This window comes from Capricornis sumatraensis, chromosome 12, assembly GCF_032405125.1.
Source record: "Capricornis sumatraensis isolate serow.1 chromosome 12, serow.2, whole genome shotgun sequence".
Classification (NCBI taxonomy): domain Eukaryota; kingdom Metazoa; phylum Chordata; class Mammalia; order Artiodactyla; family Bovidae; genus Capricornis; species Capricornis sumatraensis.
Window position 1 is genome coordinate 85,078,164 of NC_091080.1, and position 20,141 is coordinate 85,098,304.

Below are 20,141 nucleotides of genomic sequence, written 5' to 3' on the forward strand. Positions count from 1 at the left end.
ACCAGACAGTGAATCAGCTGTCCCTTGATCTTCAGCTTCCCTCCCAGCCCCTCCACCTGTGAGAAATACATTATGTTGTTTATACGCCACTCGGTCTGTGTTACTCTGTTACAGCAGTGCAAAGGGACTAAGACAAGTCAGTGAGAGGTCGAACATTCACAGAGTTGTGCTGCAAAGAGCAGGATCCGGTTGTAGGACATATCATCACCCCATAAGGATCTTATGTTATTTTATCCCAGAAAGTCTGCTTGCGGGTGGAGTGGTATGTGTGCATGCTTGTATTGCTGCTCTTGGAGTTTCCAGGTGCCTTTACTGGTTTTTTGGATAGAATTGCTTTTTTTTATCCTGTCTCTTAGCTGCTCTGTTTCACTTAGCATTGTTGTTCAGTCGCTAAGTTGTATTTGACTCTTTGCGACCCCATGGATTGCAGCATAGCAGGCTTCTCTGTCCTCCACTGTCTCCTTGAGTTTGCTTAGATTCACTTGGCCTATATGATCATTATTCTGAGTTCCTATCCTTTCTCGGTGGGTACATCCTCTCCTGTGGTTTAGCTGTGGTTTTTCGGAGTGGCCAGTACCAAATCCTATTTGTTGTGATATTCAAGTAGTTGGTGATAGGATTGTATCTACTCCGAGGACAGAAAGAGCCTGTGTCCCCACCATTCTCCTTGTCTCAAGGACCCAGAGATCAGAACCAGCTAACATACATGGACCACTTGGATTCATTGACAAAGAGAACAGGGACTCTTCTGAAGCCTTGGTTGACTTTCTCTCCAGGGTTGCATGAGTCTCTGCAGGGTCCAAGCTGTCTCCATGACTTGTGCCTTTCACATTCTTCCCTGGAGTTTTCTGAAGCTGGTCTCAGTTCATTCCAGCCCATGAAAGAGAAGAGCCTGTTACCTGTTGTCAGCTGTCACTGCCCCCAGATACCAGTGCTTCACCAGTGCTTCGTGAGCAGTCGAGGGAGATAGAGACCCTGGAGGGGAGTGAACCGTGTTGCTTATTTCCCTCTTCGCAAACCAGAAACATCTAAGCTGGGTTATCTGGGCTCTTTAATGAGCTGGAGGGGAGTCTCTGGACCCTCTGAAATTGGACGCACACTTTACCAAGGAGAAACTTGGTGAGGTTCTAGACTCTAAAAAATGGTTCAGAACAGTCATAACTGACCAGTGGGAGCTCATTTAATCATTGTTTCCGTAAATTATGAGCATCCACCGTTTTCACTCAGCACCAGTAAATCCTAGCCCTGCTCCTTCCTAGCTGTGTGTCTGTAAGCAAGTTCCTTAACTTCACTATGCTTCATTTCCCTCATCTGTGAAGTGACAGTAATGTAGCACTTGCTTTATAGGATTGTGAACATTAACGAATGAATATTTAACTGCTCAAAATAGCGTCTGGTTTATAGTAAGCACTCACTCTTCTTCCTAACTGTAGGAATCTTACCAGTAATATTCTGCATGCTTTGTTGGTTAAACATTGGTTAATACGTTCACTACTACTGTTGTCATTATAATTTAAAAAGTGTGTCAGTATTTTTTTTTTTTCAGGTGGCAAACTGGGCCACAAATTAATTAATAATAACTTCCTCTTATTCGTTTGTCAGTTGATTGAAAAATTATTGTTGCAAATGAACAAACATAGTTGAAATACTACCTGCTTTGGAAGAAGTCTCCGTTTCGTTGTAAGGGTTTTGTGTAAGAGAAAAGTGGAGATGGAAATCTTTCTTCTGAACATGAAACTCACTAAAGGGTTACATTGATAAGCTATTTCTGCTTAGATCTTTGTGCTAAAATTAGTATTTTGAATCCTGACTATACCTTTCCAAATTGTGTGTGTGTGTGTGTGTATAAAATTGTTAATTTCCAAATCCAAGTAATTTTTAGATTTGTTTTTGAAAAGCTTTCTTAATATTGTCTACAAAGGCAAAAAAAAAAAAGGCTAGAAAACTCTCAGATAGAAAGGAGTAACATGTTAAATTTAATGCCCAAACATGGTCAGCTGGCTATTCCACATCTTGGAGAACAGAGATATAAATTGTATCCCCTTTGTTAGACCTCAGTCAGTGGCTTATACTGATTACAACAGTGAAGGAGCAGATGAATCTACTTTTGCTGTGAAAAAAAAAAGTGTAATAGTGCTGTTGAAATTCTCTGGAGGCCGATATCCCCATATCCCATCAGAGATACCATCAGAGATATTTGTATCATATGGAACCTTGTTTTACAGGAGCATTTTAGGAAAACCTTTTTGGCATCTTGATTGCTATCCTTCACAGTTTCACACATTAAAAAATTAAGAATTATTGCAGCGTAAATCTGATTTCTGAGAATTGACTATAACTGAACAAATATCTTTTTCTTATTTCAGGGCAATTTTAAATTTAAAAAAGTACTTAATGAGTTTAGCCTTTTATGCACTTTAAGTGTTTGACTGGAAGAATAATTGGTGGAAATAGGAGAAATTACAGGGAAATGGATTTGTAATTAATTTGTAAAATTCCCTTCTTGCCAGAAGGAATATTTTAGATCTGGACAGAAATTGACATTTTGATTGTATTTGAAGTCACAGAGGTCAGGATTCTCAGACTGGCTGGAGCTAGCCAGAACTGGAATACTCTGGAATATTTGAAGTTACTTTCCTAGGAAACGGAGAATATAAAGTAGGGTATGTTATACTGTCACTTAATGTCTCTCTTTGAGTCTTACTGGAAAATTGAAGGAAAGAAGTTTTTGTTAAACAGACATGAATAGTTGAATTTGTCAGACATTTTTCATTAGTTTTTGTTTTGAAGCATTTTGTAAACTATGTTGGTGTCTTCGAGTTCTATCTAGAACTCCCCAAATTTGTTCCTGTATTTGTTTCCTAGGGTTACCACATCAGCTTATCACAGACTGGGAGGCTTAAGCGCCGTTTTCTTGCACTTGTGGAGACAGGAGTGTGTGTCAAGGTGTGGCAGAGTGGCTTCTCCTGGAGGCGTTTCTCCGTGGCCGCAGATTAGAGTTCCTCCTCTTGTGTCCTCTTGATCTTCCTTTCTTGCTGTGTGTCATCTGTGTACTCATCTCTTCTTGCAAGGACATCAGTCACATTGTATTAGAGCCCTCCTTAATGACCTCATTTTAACTTAATTGCCTCTTTAAAGACCCCATCTCCAAACACAATCATATTTTGAGTGCTCGGGGTTAGGACTTAAATATATGAATTGGGCAGAAGTGAGGGGAGTACAGTTCAACCCCTAATAGTTCTCTTATCCTTTCTTCATCTGACTGTGTGGCGGTCAACAGGAAAGCGCTATAATAGAATTTGTTCAGTTTTCAGCACCACCCTTGAATGTAGCCATTATTTTCAAGGTGAGTTTACAGGAATGGTGTGTTGGGGCCTGTTTCCCAACATGCTTTTTTTCTTTGAGGCCTGTGGATCAAAATTTAATGACTTTAGATCTTTATTTTGAAATCCTGTATTCCCAGGAGGTAGAGTTTCAGTATTTTAATAGGTATATGTTAGATTCCATTTTGGACAAAGACTCTCTTTGACCTGAAAAAGCAAAACCAAAAATAATGACATCAGTTGTCCTTTCAGGCCAGAATAACAACAAACAAAAAAAGATAGAGACCTATTATGCCAAATACCATTATGAAACCCAATTTTATGTAACAGGACAATTTTCTCATATTTCAGCAGGTAATCGTACCTATACTGCTTTGCTCAGTTGAACAAGTTCTTCTTTCAAAAGATGGCTTTCATAAACTGGGTCTTCGTAGTATCTGTCAATTAGACTTGTATTTAATAAAGAACTTACTTTAAGTTATGTTAATTTAACATAATATTATTTGGGTGTTAGAACATTCTCTTACCACATACTTCTTGTGAGTATCTCATGTGTCTTGTCTGTAAAATGACAGTGAAACAGGGAGCAAGTTCATGAACATGGAGGGATTTGATAAATTTCAGTGCCATGCAGATATTAGGTATGATGTGTACATGGGTCTTCTGCTTTTAGGGACAGCTTCTGCCTTGACTAAGCAGTTGGGCCTCCGCTTACCACCTAAAAGAAACCCTACCCTCTGTTTAAGGAACTGTGAAAACTTTACATCACCCTCTTTCTGTATAATGGCCAGGTTAACACATAGTTCATTGGTCTGATGCCTCTCCTCACTCTTTAGGACTTTCTCCTCTTTTAAACCTGTGGTTGTTGTTCAGTTACTAAGCTGTGTCCAACTCTTTGCTACCTCATGGACTGCAGCACAACCAGGCTTCCCTGTCCTTGACTGTCTTGCTGAATTTGCTCAGACTCATGTCCATTGAGTTGGTGATGCCATCCAACCATCTCATTCTCTGTTGTCCCCTTCTCCTCCTGCCCTCAGTTTTTCCCAGCATCAGGGTCCTTTCCAATGAGTCAGCTCTTCACAGCAAGTGGTCAAAGTAGTGGAGGTTCAACTTCAGCAGGAGTCCTTCCAGTGAACATTCAGGGTTGAATTCCTTTAGGATCGACTGGTTTGATCTCCTTGCAGTCCAAGGGACTCTCAATTTGAAAGCATCAATTCTTTAGTGCTCAGCCTTCTTTATGGTCCAACCCTCATATCTGTACACAACTACTGGAAAAACCATAGCTTTGGCTATATGGACCTTTGTCAGCAAAGTGATGGCTCTGCTTTTTAATACGCTGTCTGGGTTTGTCATAGCTTTTCTTCCAAGGAGCAAGCGTCTGTAAACTTGAGTAATTATGTAATTCTTTAGTAGGGTAGGTTTTGTTACAAACATCTAAATGAAACACCCATTTAAACTTTTAAAAATGCCTCAGTGTTAATATTCATTTGAAGTTAACTTCAGTGTGTAATTAAAATTTGTCTGAATTTTGTTCCCCTTGAGGAATGCTTGCCTGTTATGTAGTTACCCATTCTTAAAATCTGTAGAGTTATTAGATAATCGACATAATAAAGTATATTTAAAAGTTTAAGTCAGAGAAAACACATTGAGCAAATTATCTGCTTTTGATTATTTAGCACAGTGGAAGGGTTCTGATTGAAGAGACGATAATGTCAGTCAAGTCAGATATCTTTACCTTAATAATGTTTCATAATATAAAAACAAAAACGTCGGATACGTTGCTTTAACTTTTATTAAGTTTTATTTTACAGTTATTTCTGATGTCCATAAAGTTTCTAAACATTACTAAAACTATCTGTGCACCCTTTACTGACATTTACATTTGCTTTATTCTTATCCTGTGCCCGTATCTTAATTTCTCTCTGTCCTCTTTACCTGAAACATTTCAGAGTCAGTTGTAGGCCTGGTGCTCCTTTACCTCTAAACATCTATCCCCTAAAAGCAAGAAAGCTCTTTTACGTTGCCACATTACCATGATCAACATCAGAATATTAACACTGACATATTGCTCTCTCCCAGTCCACAGGCCATCTTCACATGTCACGAGTTGTCCACTAATGTCTTTTATAGTAAAAGTACAACATTTTAATGTTGGTTCCGGATCCTATGTTGTATCTGCTTGCCATGACTCTTTAGTCTTTATCTGGAGCCGTTCCTTAGTCCTTTTTTTGGTCACCTATGACCTTGACATTTTTTTAAATGAGCACAGGCCATTTGTTTTATAGAGTGTCCCTCATTTTGTGTTTGTCTTTTTTCTCTTGAGTATATCCAGACGTTGCATATTCAGCAAGAATATTACAGAAATGCCGTTCTTCCATGAGGACCATTATAGGAGACACGCAGTGTCTGCTTATCCCATTACTGGTGATGTTGCCTTGGTTACGGTGGCATGTCTTGGATTTCCCCACAGTAATGTTAGTGTTTCTCCACTTGTCATTGATGAAGGTATGTTATAGGTGGATACTTTAGGACTTTAGGACTCTGGAAATATCTGTCTCTCCTTCACTAGTTTCAGATACTTCCTAATTGGTATTTAGGACTTTCCAGGTGGTGCTAGTGGTAAAGAGCCTGCCTGCCAATGCAGGCTACTTGAGAGATGCAGGTTCGATCACTGGAAGATCACCAGGAAGATCCCCTGGAGGAGGGCATGGCAACCCACTCTAATGTTCTTGCCAGGAGAATCCCATGGAGAGAGGAACCTGGTAGGCTATGGTCTATAGCCTCGCAAAGAGTTGTACACACCTGAAGTGACTTAGCATGCACGCACGCAGTTGGTATTTGAGGAGGAATAAAGCTAAAGATCACAGTGGCAGTGGCAGAATTTATGATAACTTTTACAAAAGCAGATAATGACAGCACAATTCCAGAAACATTTAGCTTTTCTAAGTTTATTACTATGGAAATTTGATACATCAAGTACTCACGTGAAGTGAAACCTGGTTTACTTTGCCACTGCATTTGATAAGCTCAGTTATTCATTTTTTTGTGAAATACATTTGAAGCAAAAAATTAGAGGGAGTGCCAAGAAATCTAGATTCAAATACTGACAATAGTGACAGTCTGATGGTGACCTAGAAGACAGCTAAAGTAAATTTGCAAACAGATCTATAAAAACTGCCTGGCCATGACCATCTAAGGTAGGCATATATAACTATACATACTCATAGATTTTGAGTGTGATTATGTATCTTAACATGGCATTTGATGATCGTCATTTGTACCTGTTTGAATAAAAGATTCATAACGAGGTTTGTAATTGGCATTGCCAGTGCTGATTTATAAGCTCTTGATAGGACCTGCAAGACTTCCTAGGTGGCTCAGTGGTAAAGAATCCACCTGCCATTGCAGAAGGTGCGAATTTGATCCCTGAGTCAGGAAGATCCCCTGGAGAAGAAAACAACCCACTCCAGTATTCATGCCTGGAAAATTCCACAGACAGAGGAGTCTGGGGGTTATGGTCCATTGAGTTGCAAAGAGTCAGACATGATTTAGCAACTAACAACAACAGCAGCAGAAACCTGGAAGGTGGCATTGACCTGATAAATACATCCCAGTCAATAATTTGCCTTTGAGAATTAATCAATTCTGATTTGAATGGGCTTCTCTCATAGCTCAGTTGGTAAAGAATCCGCCTGCAATGCATGAGATCCTGGTTCGATTCCTGGGTCAGGAAGATCTGCTGGAGAAGGGATAGGCTACCCACTCCAGTGTTCTTGGGCTTCCCTTGTGGCTCAGCTGGTAAAGAATCCGCCCACAGTGCAGGAGACGTGGGTTTGATCCCTGGGTTGGGAAGATCCCCTGGAGAAGGGAAAGGCTGCCCACTCCAGTATTCTGCCCTGGAGAATTCCACGGACTATGTATAGTCCGTGGGGTCGCAGAGAGTCGGACATGACTGAGTGACTTTCACTCTCTTTTTGGGCTTGTGTGTGTGTGTGTGTGTGTTTTCCCTCTCTCCATCTTGCTCGCCTTTTTGGCTAGGTATTAATTTTGCTGACCAAACCCCAAGGTTCACGTACTAGAATGTCAGTATATTAATCTCTAATGCACAGTCGTACTATCTGGAAGATCCTTTATTCATATGTTTCTTGGAACTAGCACATATTTCTTTGGGGCAGGAAATTGATGTGTGAAGACCAACAATTTGTTTGGTGAGGATAGAGTCCCATAAGGGAATTGGGTTTTGTAATGTTAGTCAGAAATTTTATTTTGTTTTTTCTGTACAATGTTCCAGAAAAACCCGAACAACCATTTTGGCCAATGCAATATTTTGAATGTTTAAGGCATTGTTTCTAAATGTGTGTTCTTTGGGATCCTCAGTCCATAGGGAGGAGGTGTATGGTTAGATAAATGCTGTACAGTCTCCTTTCAGAGTCCTGAGGCATATTTACAGGTTAATGTGTTTGAGGAGTCTTTCAGAAAAAAGCAAAAACCTGTTTAACTTAGATTAACTCATTGTTTCCCAAATAGAAGTTACTCAGAAACCTTGTCCTCCCCCGACACAGTAGTCCTCAGAATAGATGTTTATTAACATCACACTTTCAGAGGTTGTTTTTTATTCTAGATTAGACATGGTTTTGTAGGTTGGACATGATGAATTTCTTGGTTTACCGGAAGCCAGTGTTTGAGTCTTTTTTTCTTCTTATATTGGTTTCAGTTAACCTTTACTTTCCATTGATTTTATCCCCTTCCCTTCCTTTTCTTTCATTTTTGTTTTTTTTTAATGATATTTTTAAAACATTTAATGAATTGTGTTTTGGTGTGGGAATGATTTTTTCTCTTTGTAACCTCTGTTCTTCTTAAGCATTGAGTTTAACTTGCACAGGGAAACTATTTTGAAGTTTTCGGGGATGGGGGGTAGACATGGTTATTTAGTCAGTGTCATAAGATGGCTGATGATAATAATAATACAGGGTCTAAAGGAAATGCTTCACATATCCTGTTGAATAACTTTGGAATTCTGTTAAAATGTATTTAGAAGGATTTCTTTTAAAAATGTTTAAATTTATGTTTTCCTTTAAAAAGACGTATTTCTGTTATCTGAAAAATTTAGGTACATCAGACTATCTTGTGTACTTTAACAGTATTTGAACCTCAGTGGATATTTTTTAAAAATTCTTTAATGATTCTGTCTTTAGTAGGTAGTTGTTATTTTAGTTGTCTGCTGATTTTATTTTGTAATAATTGCTGCTCACTAAGATTATAAAATGTTGTGTTACTGTTATATAACTCTAAATTGGGTTAAAGTGGGTCCAATTTTAGATTCTATTCAATAGAACTTTAATAAACTTTTTTCCTATACAGTTATAAGGAGGTCTTCTAAGGCGTAACAGAGCCTTACAATGAATTTGGGTCTTTAGACTTTCATAATGATGTATTTTATAAAAGATAACAGCACAGAAGTGTTTAGCTGTTTATCTTTACTACGTGCTTTCATATCTATTTTTCCTTGAGGAAGAACAGGCAGCTAATATCACCTCTGGAGGGATGTAGATTCCAACCCTGCCTCTACCGCTTACTAGAGACATGACTGAATTTGCTACACTCTCATTCATTCATTCAATATATATTTCTTTGTCTAGTATATAGTATGTGCTTTTCTGAGCGATAGATATAGAAGGATGAAATTAAATCATTTTGTGAGCTTTTAAAAATGTTTTCTTACTTAACAAGGGTAGTGGATGGTATTGATATGAAAAGCCCTTGGTCACATAGTAGGTTGAATAGTTAGGGTGGTAAGACGAATTCTCACGTGAAATTTATTTCCAGCAAATAATAGAATGGCTTTACATTTGTTCCTTTCTTATTATATTTATCATACAGATCCTTGATTCTCTCAAAACCATGTTTTGTTTCAAGAATATAGATTCTAAACTATCTAATAAAATCTTTACTTAAGTGTCGCATATATTTTACAAAGGGTAGATGGTTATTTTAGTGATGATTTATCATTAAAATTATGTCAAAATGTCTTAAAATGTTGTTGAAACTGTAAACAAACTCATAACACACACAGAGCTAATTATGGATGCCATCTGTTTATCTTTACAAAGCTTTTTTTTTTTTAAGACCATGGCATTGTCTGCTTATGATAAGCTTCAAGATTATTATAATGACTAAGTCCTGTCCTTCAATTAGTGTAGTTGAAGATGGAAAGACAATTGGTCTGTTCATTGACCTTTTCCCATGTCAGAGTGTATGAAATATAACATGTCATGATGAAACTATAGTGAAGTGCTTTTAAAACATGCTTAATTTTTATGAGAAAGGAAACTGGTATCAAAGCAGCTGATGTGGCCAAAGTTGAAATTCTCAAAACTTATTCAGGGCTTTAGATGGAAGGCAGATGACCTGCCCTTTACCAGTGCCCTCTGTGGCTTTATTTTAGCTCAGTTCATTTTAGGACCTCGTCAGTAGTCGATCAGATTGATAACATGTGTCTGCTGGTATCCCTGTATGTTTGTGCATGTTTCTGTACGTGTGCATCCCATGCGCTAGGGTGGAAGGCCAGGGATCCCCACGGCAGCATCGTCCAAAACAGTTATCAGCAATTTGCTGAGAGAGCAGTGATTTCACCGGCTCAGTGTTGCCATTGTGCATGCTAAGCACTCCCCACGCCGGTCTGGAGGGAGAGCAACCTGCAGGATCCATCTGCTCCTTTCTGCTACACTGCATTGATGCAAGAGTACGCTAATCTGGTTGCTTGTCAGGACAGGTTAGTGAAAGCATGCAAGTGGGTGAGACTCAGGCTGGACCAGTGCTGTGGAAAATCGTAAGCTGCCTCTGTAGATGCCGTGCTAAGTGTAGCAGAACAGGCTGATGATCAGCCACACTGAGGACGGTAGCTATAAATATGTAATTGTTAGTGAAGAATTAGTATAAAATTAAAAGTGTTGAACCTGGTTGGACCCCATCAAAATAAACACTGGGAAAAGTAGTACAGACAGTTTACAAACACTTTTGGGATGTCTGTTTTTCTCACCCAGCTTCGTACTATATGGTATCGATGCTTTAATTGTATTCTCTTAGATAGTTTTCAGGTCAACTATGATTAAATATAATTAACCTCATTTTACCCAGAAATTGTTGACATTGTCCCTGCTTATTTCTGTTTATTTACTTTTTCCTATATCTGTTGGAGCTTCCCTGGTGGCTCAGCAGTAAAGCATCTGCCTTCAATGCAGGAGACATGGGTTTGATCCCCGAGTCTGGAAAATCCCCTGGAGAAGGAAATGGCAGCTCACTCTAGTATCCTTGCCTGGGAAGTCCCATGAACAGAGGAGCCTGGTGGGCTATAGTCCATAGGGTTGCAAAAGAGTCGGACACGATTTAGTGGCTGGACCACCACCACCACACCTACTGACGGGCAGATCTTGGCCTTTCAGGTTGAGCATCCCGTCACAGAATGCATCACTGGCCTGGACCTGGTCCAAGAAATGATACGTGTTGCCAAGGGTTACCCTCTTAGGCACAAACAAGCCGATATTCCCATCAACGGCTGGGCGGTCGAATGTCGAGTTTATGCTGAGGTAAAGCGAACATTGGGAGGCGGGATGATGGGAGGAAGGGTGGTGTTTGTGTCCCGAGTCATGGGACCACGTATAACTCAACAACAAGGTAAAGTTAGCGTCCTGTAACTTGGGGTCAAATATTTGATTATGTAATTCAGAGCTGAACTAGAAAACGAAAGGTTAGATCATTTTGACATAACTCAAAATAGTTTTAAAGGATTGAGTTTAATTAATTTTCATGTGTTGTTTCTGGATGAAAGAATAGCTTCTAATCAGTTTAAGGAGCGAGAAAGCATTAGTTCAATATTCTTGTGCTTGAATGGACTGTGGGTTTGGTTTTGTTTGCTCATTTTCAAACCACATTGAAAATAAACAGGAGCATTTATTTCTGTGTGTATGTTAAAGAGCTACCCTAGTTACACATCAGTTGTTAATTCAGTGTTTAATTTTTTTAACAGTTTTCCCCCTAATAATTTTATTTCTTACATGAATAATCACAACTAAAATTTAAATTGCAAAGCTCTTAATTCATAATTTTAATTATGGATTTTACTCATAAACTCTCAGTTCAGTGCTTTAATATTATTTTATAACTATTAACCACATAATTAAGCAGTCAGCATCTGAAAATGCTTCTCTCAAATGACTGAAACAAAAATGCAAGGAAATATTATGGCATCTTTTACTCTTTTAAGCCTGTCTGTAAAATAAAAAGCACATTAGTAGTATCTGTCTTTTAAGAATCCTGGACCTTGTTTTGGAATGCTTTTCAAGGATCTTGAGAAATAGGTCTTGGCTTAGTTATTTTTCTTTGCGTTATATTTTGAGTGGTATTCTTCTTCCCTGTTGTTATGACACTGAACTTATTTAATGTTTATTCTGATGATCTAAGATATTTACAAACGGAGCCTGTGTCTAGAAGCACATGCAGAGTTACTTTTCAGGTCTTTATTTGGAGAATCTGAACGCCCAGATCTTACCATATGTGAGCTGTTTTGAGAGTAAGAAAAACAAATATCTTCAGTGCACTACATTTGTTGTTCTGAACTTGAGTATGTTTTGATGTAGCGCCTAGGTTATTTTATTTTTGCCCAAGGCATTCTAAGAAGATTTATAAAAAGTTGGAATTTTACCAGTTTCAATAAAGTATGATCAAGGTCAGGCTAAATTCTGCTTTTAGTTCTGTTTGATTTTTTAAGTACACTTCTAAGTTGTCTAGAGTGAGGAGAAGACAATAATATTCCGAAATCTGTGATTTGGTAAATAGGCCCCAAAATGCTGCTTCATTGTATAAATATTTAACCTTACTTATGCTGATTTATATTTCAAAGGCTGTGCTTCCTGTTCTTTGAACTTTCAGGACCCCTACAAGTCTTTTGGTTTGCCGTCTGTTGGGAGATTGTCTCAGTATGAAGAACCAATACGTCTACCTGGTGTAAGTCATTAAGCTGTAATACCAAGTGAGAGGTTAAAATCTTGATTTATGTCACCCTTTTATGTTAAAGCTTGTCAACACCAAAGGGTGTAAATTGAATGACAAGTGAAATTCATGGGGAATCACAGTTTTTTGTTTTTAATATTTTGTACTTTATGGTGTACAGGAAAGTCAGAACTCACCTAATAGGGAAGTCTGGAGACAACTGGCTTCTAAATAAATGATAGCTCCCAGTGTTCCCAGTTCTTCTGAAAATTGTAATGAAGAAGTTTGTGGCATCTTAAGAATGGTGAATGACTTTCCTGTATTACAGTGTAATCTTTTCAATAAATCTAGTCCAGCTTCCCCTATATAGTCAGATGTCAAGAAATTCCAGCACAAAATCAGCTCGATAATTGAAATGGATTAAGGAAAACAAAATGTGCCTCATTCTATTACGTGTCAAGGACTTTAAGAAGTACATAGTATGTATACCACTTAAAAGTGATCAATGTTTACTTTATTTATACTTCTGTATTTAATGGCTGTTATTTAAATCATTTTTCTTGCATAAAAAGAACAAGGATGTACCCTTTCTGTTAATCAAGGTAATAAGTGTGTATATATGTGACATTATGTTAGCTAGTGGCTGACAAGGCTATACCATCTGTGAATATGATTATTCCATTTGATTACTGGTATGAAGATGGTGAAAGATTACAGGAAGAATTCTGAATTTGAAGATGTTATTGGATATATGATTTATTTCACTTTTTAAATTATTTTTGCCCATGTGCTTTCTAAAGGGACTTGACCCTTTCCAGGCTTGGAGACTCCATGCTGTGTTCAAAGCCTGAAGGCAGAAAAAAAAAATTGTAAAGATTTAACAGGCATTGTGTGACGTTAAATAGCAGATGAGAAAACAAGTATCATAGGGACATATCTAAGCATTTTTTTAATCAAAGAAAAAAAGTATTAAATAAGAATTCATAATGATTACTCGAGTTAGAAGTTTTCACCATGTTGTAACAGCTAACAGGATGTCAAACATTTTGCCCTCGCAAGTTTTTGCAATTTGCAATTTTCAAACGTGAGACCTGTTGAAAGTACAAGTGATAATGGACAAACTCTACCCCCTACGGTCTTTGTCCCACCAAATCTTTCTTCAATTAATACTGCAGCAGGAGTTTTATGTAATAACATTTGCAGTTGTGAGCCATCCATAGAAAGAAAAAACAATTAAAATGCCTTAAATGTTCTGCTTACTGCTGTTATTTGCTTGTGTGAATGTTGCATGTCAGCTAAATGGACCAAGGAATAGATAAAGTGACTGGGTTCGGGAGTGTGCACACTAGCTTTGTCTATCATTATTGCTGGGAGCAATCAACTTGATGCCAGCAGGACAGTAGATGCGTTGACAGCTGTAATTATGTATCTCCATGGTGATCACTTTTGGCCTGTCATGGAGGCCCACAAGTCCCCTCCCTTGGAAGCATTTAATCAGATTGGGCTGTCACTTGTCAGGTAGACATGGCGGGCTGGGAGTTGTGCTGAGGGGGAGAGGTGAATCGAGAATGAAGGGTGAGACTCGGCTGGCAGTTTCACAGGGTCCACCGTTTGAAGAGAGATGTTTAAATTATGCCTGAGGTTTCCGAACAAGGGTTTGAGACTCACACATAGGTGCTTGGGCATTGGTGGTGATGGTGGGTTTTCTTCCTTTCTGCCTTAAACCCCATCAGTTTTAACTCACGAGATCCTTTGCAGCACTTAACTTTTTTGGTCACAAGAATATCTACTTCAGAGTTAACTTATGGTTTGTACTTTTCACATTCTGTAAGTCTCCTGTTTGCTTATGTGGCAAAGGTGAAGAGTTTCTTCTTATCTTTGATCACTATATTTTGTAAAAGTGTTATTTTCAGACCACAGTTTTGTTCTGCTCAGAAATTTGGTTTCAGTTCCACTTGACTCTGTTCCTAAACCTTTTAGTGCAAAAGCTAAAATGTATTTTTGGTATAAGCTTTGTTTAATGGAGACTTAATTTGAATTTTAATTCATTATTGGAACACTTTTTTAAAAAGCTGACTATCACTTGGAAAAAAGGCTGCATAAGCAGTAAATTATAAATCAGAGTTCTCATGTTTTGTTACGGTTTTAAATTGGAAATGCCGATTTGCTTTACAAAGATATTTGTTGATTATATGTAATACATCTTTATTTTACCATATATATTTTTAAATGGAAATGATGTAACTTCTGTGATAATAATTTTAGTAAATAACAAAGACACAGTTGTATCTAAGGGCCCTAGGATGGTGTTATTCAAGGTGACTAAAAATTTAGGTTGGGAACTACAGGAGAATGTAATAAACGTTATTTATTGTCCATTATTTTACCAGTGGATTGGCCATCAAAGTTCCACACTAGTTTTGTAGCAGTTTATGTAGTAAATGGTAGCATATGTTTAAAGTCCAAAGTTTTAATACTTGTACCAGTCTCAATTTTAAACACAGCTTTAGCAAGCATGCTATAATTTTAAATAATGCATACTGGTAAAATCAGCTCCTTAACATTTTGCTACTAAAATTTAAAAAAATGCAAGTTCTGAGATGTCTTTTCTGTTATGTAACTTGATCCACCAGTTGTCACTTTGGAGCCATTTAAATGTGGCCAGTAGGCAGATTATGATATTATTGCTTTTACAGCTGCCCTATTAATTCTTTCCTAGTTTTTATAAACACTGTGAATTTCATAGAGCTTCAACTTATGCCCTGAAGTGTGTTTTCAGAAAATAAGAAAGCCAACTATATGTTTTAAGTGTACTGAATGACTTTCCTTTAGAATGAAGTTTTTTCTATATGAATGTGCATGCAAATATAAATATCTATATTTTTGCATGACACTTTTACAAGTATATACATAAAAGCACTCTGGGTACGTGCTAATGTTATCTTCTTAAACCTTACAAAGAAGATAACAGTAGTATGATTTTTTTTTTTTAAGAGAATGAAACCATGGCTTATCTTTTGATGTCACTGTTTAATAAAGCCATCATCGAACTCTCATGTGGATATCCTAGACAAGAGGGTCTACATGCGGTCCCTTGATAATTGCCTAAATTAAAATATTAAAGGCCTAACAGCCGCTGTGTTGACCTTTTTCTGCCTTGCTGCAGACAGATGAGCGGCTGTTTATTAGGCAGGCTTCTTCCCACAGGTGAAGAGCTCCGTGAATTTGCCTCTTCTCTTCCCACCCCTTTACCATGTTGGCCATCAAAGTCCTGCTGTTCTAGCAGCTTCCATTAAATCCTTCTATCCTCAAGACCCCTAGGACATGTTTGACTGTCTCGACTGTTTTGATTAGCTTTTAAATACTTCACATTCCAAAACTTCAGCACAATAATTTAATAAATATTTCATCCTCAGCAACTGCTCATTTGAAAGTTTTACATGGCTAACCTTTGTGCCTTACTGCTGTTATCAAACAGGGAGATGAAAACAAGACTCAGCGATGTACTAACTAACTTGTTGGCTGGTTAACAGCAATCAGCTTCTTCAAAAGAATATTTTGAACTTGTGCTTTTTTTTCCCCCTCCCATGAAAATGGCAAAATCAGAACTCTAATTGGGGCTGTGTCCTTACAAAGCAAAGCCGTGAGAAAAGCTGTGTAAACATTAAATTCTCAGGGGACTGACAGTAACAGAAAAAAAAAAAGCGTTTTATAGTTGAGAGGGTGAGGCAGAAAAGGAAAGTGTTACAGAGATGAAAGCCACAGGACCAGCGTTCCTATGGAGCTGATAAGCAGAGCTCTGAGGACTGATGCGTGGCCTGGCTGGGGACCGCACTGGAATGCCCAGCAGACTCATGCTCTGTTTCAGCTGAAAGACACCCTCAAATTGCTCCAAACACATCCCACCATAGTGATCTAGAAAGTTTTTTTTTTTTTTTTTTGCTCTTCCTTAGTTGCTTTAGTGCATTAACAAAAATATATACATTGAACTGTGTAATAACAGATAAAGATAATTTGATCTCTCTTTATTTTTAGATTGTTTTTCTCCTTCCTGGAAGCAGAAATATTATTTGAGATTAAAATTATCCACCTGCCTCATGGAAATTAAATTTGTTGTTAGAAAAAATAGCTTCACCTTGTGAACTCTCTTTTCTCTTCTCTTTCTCCCAGGTCCGAGTTGACAGCGGCATTCAACCAGGAAGTGATATTAGCATTTATTATGATCCGATGATCTCGAAAGTTAGTTCCACTCTTAACGGTTCCTTTCAGTTTTCTTCTGAAATGACAATGGACATATATAATTAAAAAGTCTGGAACGGGGCCTTTACCTGAATCATGTGCTGTAATTAAAGACATAGTTAGGGCCACCAGTGGAAAAGTGAAAGCTGGGCAGCTTTTCTTTCTCTTAAGAGAAATTTCATCATCTTGTTAGTTGCCAGCACTCCCCGCTCCCCAGTCTAACCACACCGTCACCCCAAGTCCCACAGTAACAAACTTCTCTAACCAGTGGCAGCAAGCTAGCTCAGTACAGAGAGAAGGAATTACGTTGTTTCTTGACCAGTCGTGAGCATTGCCGAGATGAAAGTATGAATGACAGGGTGATATCAAGAAGTTGAGGTAATAGGCTGTGTTTGTTAAGAGGACTTTTCACCTTGTCGCTTCGGTTTTTATGAATCAGTAATTACGTAGATTTAACATAATTAAATTTTATGTAAGACTATGAGATGTCTTTTTGAAATTTGACTTTCCAGAATAAATTAACCAATCCACTTAAAATTTTAGATCTTTTAAGATTTTTGAATCTTACAGAATGTAAAATTCTGATGCTAGTGGTTGAAACTGGATTTTATTTAGAACATATATATATATATATATATTTTTTTTTTTTTTCTAAAGTGATAGACCTGTGTTGAAACCCCTGTTTCTTGTTTTTTTTTTTTTTTTGACCTTGCTGCTCAGTTTGTGGGATCTTAGTTCCCCAACCAGGGATTGAACCTAAGCCCTGGCAGTGAGTGCACTGAGTTCCACCCATTGGACCATGAGGGAATTCCCAACGCTGTTTCTTAAGATGGTTTTTTTTTCTTCCAAGTGTGCTTTTTCATGAAGTTGTAGTAACCGACCCATTATTTCATTTTTCTTTTTTCACTTAACTTTTTACACTGATATTGTGAAAATGAACTTTAGGTATTAGAGAAACATTGTTTAATTAAAATAAAAAATACATAAAATATTATAGATACATGGTTTCATTTTTAGATAAATTACATTGCTATTCAGAAAAATGACCTGAAAATTAATTTTCAACCTGGCTTGATATTGAAGAGCTAATTAAATGTACCAAAAACTTGCAAATTACAGATTGTCTCATATAATAACCAGAAAATTATTTTATGAATAGTTAAGTTCCTGTTGCCAATTTGTTTATGGTCTAGAGCACATAAACAGGCCCTGAATCATACAGAACAGTAAGATTTTCTGTTTTTCTAACACAGGAACCCTTTGCCTCTGTGCTCTATTATGCATTAAATTAGCTATTCAGGGTATCAAACTTGAAGGGAGAGGAAAAACGAATCTTGCCTAATCCTCTGCTATTCCAGATGTTTATATTCATCCCATCCTAAATGTTGACAATTTTGATAGTTTTCCTTTTAGATTTTTTTATGCTTGTTTTTGTTACATTTTGGTTTACCTCAAGTAACTCTTTTCTGTGATAGTGAAATCTAGGAGAAAAGTCTGAAATAGCTGATTTCTGATATTTTGCTTAGTTGAAAAAATCTTAATTGACATAGTTTGTACGAACAACGGAATGAATGAAATTTCAAAATATATTCTGGAAATGTGTTATGAAATACTTTAACTTTTACTAGGATGAGATGTTTGACTTATGGATAGATTAATCTCTACCTGTCTATATAAACGTTTGTTTGCTTGCTTTTAGCTCATCACGTATGGTTCTGATAGAACGGAAGCACTAAAGAGAATGGAAGATGCCCTGGATAATTATGTTATTCGAGGTAAAAACAAACACTCGAGGTTATGTTATTATACCTGGAGTCTCGTACTAGAAAATAGCAGGAAAGTTTATTAAGTAGAGAATTCAGCAGAACATTTGCTTACTACGTGTTTAAGTAGAAATAAGAAAAGCTTGGATTAAGCTGACATGCTAATTAAGAATAGGTATTTAATTTTCTGTAGCAATCCTGTACTTTACATCTGTATCTGAAATGAACTTATTTAGTTGAACTTGTCGTTGATGACCGCTCCTGGATGGACATCTAGCGCTCTTCATTCTGAAGTTTCTTACTGTTGAGTGCAGTTCAACAGCCAGTTTCGTCTGTTTTTGTTGTTTTGTTTGCATTGTTTTGAAGTAGGAAACTTAAAAACGTATGGAGATTAAAATGACAAGAGTAGAGGGACTAGCTCTTTGTTTCTCTGAATTAGAGCAAATTATAAAATATTTTCTAGCAAATGCCATTCTCTCACCTCATGTATATACAGAATGCGTAACCAAGTGTGATCCTGCAAGCCTTCAGGGTGTGTGGTGATAATAGTATTAGGAGCAGCCATTAAATTTAAATAATTAAAGTTATACTTATTCCCCTTAAGGAGTAAATTACAGTATAAATTTTATTAGCAACTTTCATTAGTAATGAAAAGATCATTTTAGTTTAGCCTAACATAAATTATCATCAGTTTCAGAATAATGGACTTTCATATCAAATTTAAAGTGTGAAATATGAGTTCACTTTGAATTAGGACTAAATTGTCTGGATCTAAGAACATCCTTCATCTTCTCCAGCATTCTGCTTCATCTTCATTCTGCTTTAGTAACACTGGTCTTCCCTAGTGGCTCAGTCAGTAGAGTCTGCCTGCAATGTGGGTGACCCAGATTCAGTCCCTGAGTTGGGAAGATTCCCTGCAGAAGGAAATGGCAACCCACTCCAGTATTCTTACCTGGAGAATTCCATGGATAGAGGGGCCTGGTGGGCTGCTGTCCATGGGGCCACAAAGAGTCGGACACGACTGAGTGTATTTCATGGCCACAAGAACATCTATGAGAAAGACTGGCTGTACAGTTTGGCTCTTTTCTGGTGATTCACTACATATACCAGTGAGGCTGGGAGGCTGAATTTTGGAGGCGGAAGTGGTGGGATGGTGATGGAGTATGATGATGGTGGAGTACACAGTCTCCCTCAAGCTCATGTGTAGCTTTCATACAATTTCAAAAAACCTCCATCAGAGTGGACACAGCCTGTTGGTCATAAGTCTTGACAAGTGACTGCAACTTTTGTGAATTAGAGAAAGTGCTCTGGTTCTATGGGTGTCTCCAGCCCTGAGACATGGAGCCCAGCTTAGCAATGGAGCAGGTCAAACCCTTACTTTGCCCCTTGACCAAGTGCCTTTGTGCCATGAACAGTCTGGACAGCTGTCCAGTAGCAGCCCAGGACAATTTAGTGACTCTGTTTTTACACATTTACTCTGCCCTGCTAACTTTCGTCTGTTGGCAGATAAGTCGTGCAGCCATCACTCAGGCTCGTGTTTTCTCTTCCAGCTTTTCTCTTGCTAAAGCAGGAGGACTGTCTTCTCTCCCTTCTCTTTTACTGTCACCCTCTTTTCTTCCCATTTGTTAGCTAGTAAGTAACAGTGATTGTATCTAATCTCATGTACTGATGATTCACCTCCATCTGTAGAAGGAAAGCTCTCCAGTGAACCTAGATGTGATTGCTAACAGTGCCATCAATATTCAGAGCTGCTAAGAATTTGAAAAATTCCCTTCACATTCTTTCTAGCTATTTCCCTAGCTCCTTTTTAGCCCTAATGGTGTAGTGT

General features: G+C 37.8%; 1 protein-coding gene across 8 annotated transcripts in view; it reads left to right on the plus strand.

Moving 5' to 3' along the window:
• Nucleotides 1-20,141, plus strand: part of PCCA (propionyl-CoA carboxylase subunit alpha) — a 378,400-nt gene that overhangs the window by 176,835 nt on the left and 181,424 nt on the right. For 6 of the 8 annotated variants that reach the window (XM_068984257.1, XM_068984256.1, XM_068984261.1 and 3 more), the window contains 4 exons: nucleotides 10,766-10,909; nucleotides 12,252-12,326; nucleotides 16,482-16,550; nucleotides 18,250-18,325. In XM_068984257.1, the coding sequence (XP_068840358.1) occupies nucleotides 10,766-10,909; nucleotides 12,252-12,326; nucleotides 16,482-16,550; nucleotides 18,250-18,325 (364 nt within the window). The remainder of the gene's footprint in view (nucleotides 1-10,765; nucleotides 10,910-12,251; nucleotides 12,327-16,481; nucleotides 16,551-18,249; nucleotides 18,326-20,141) is intronic. The other 2 variants (XM_068984262.1, XM_068984264.1) reach the window with 1 other exon arrangement.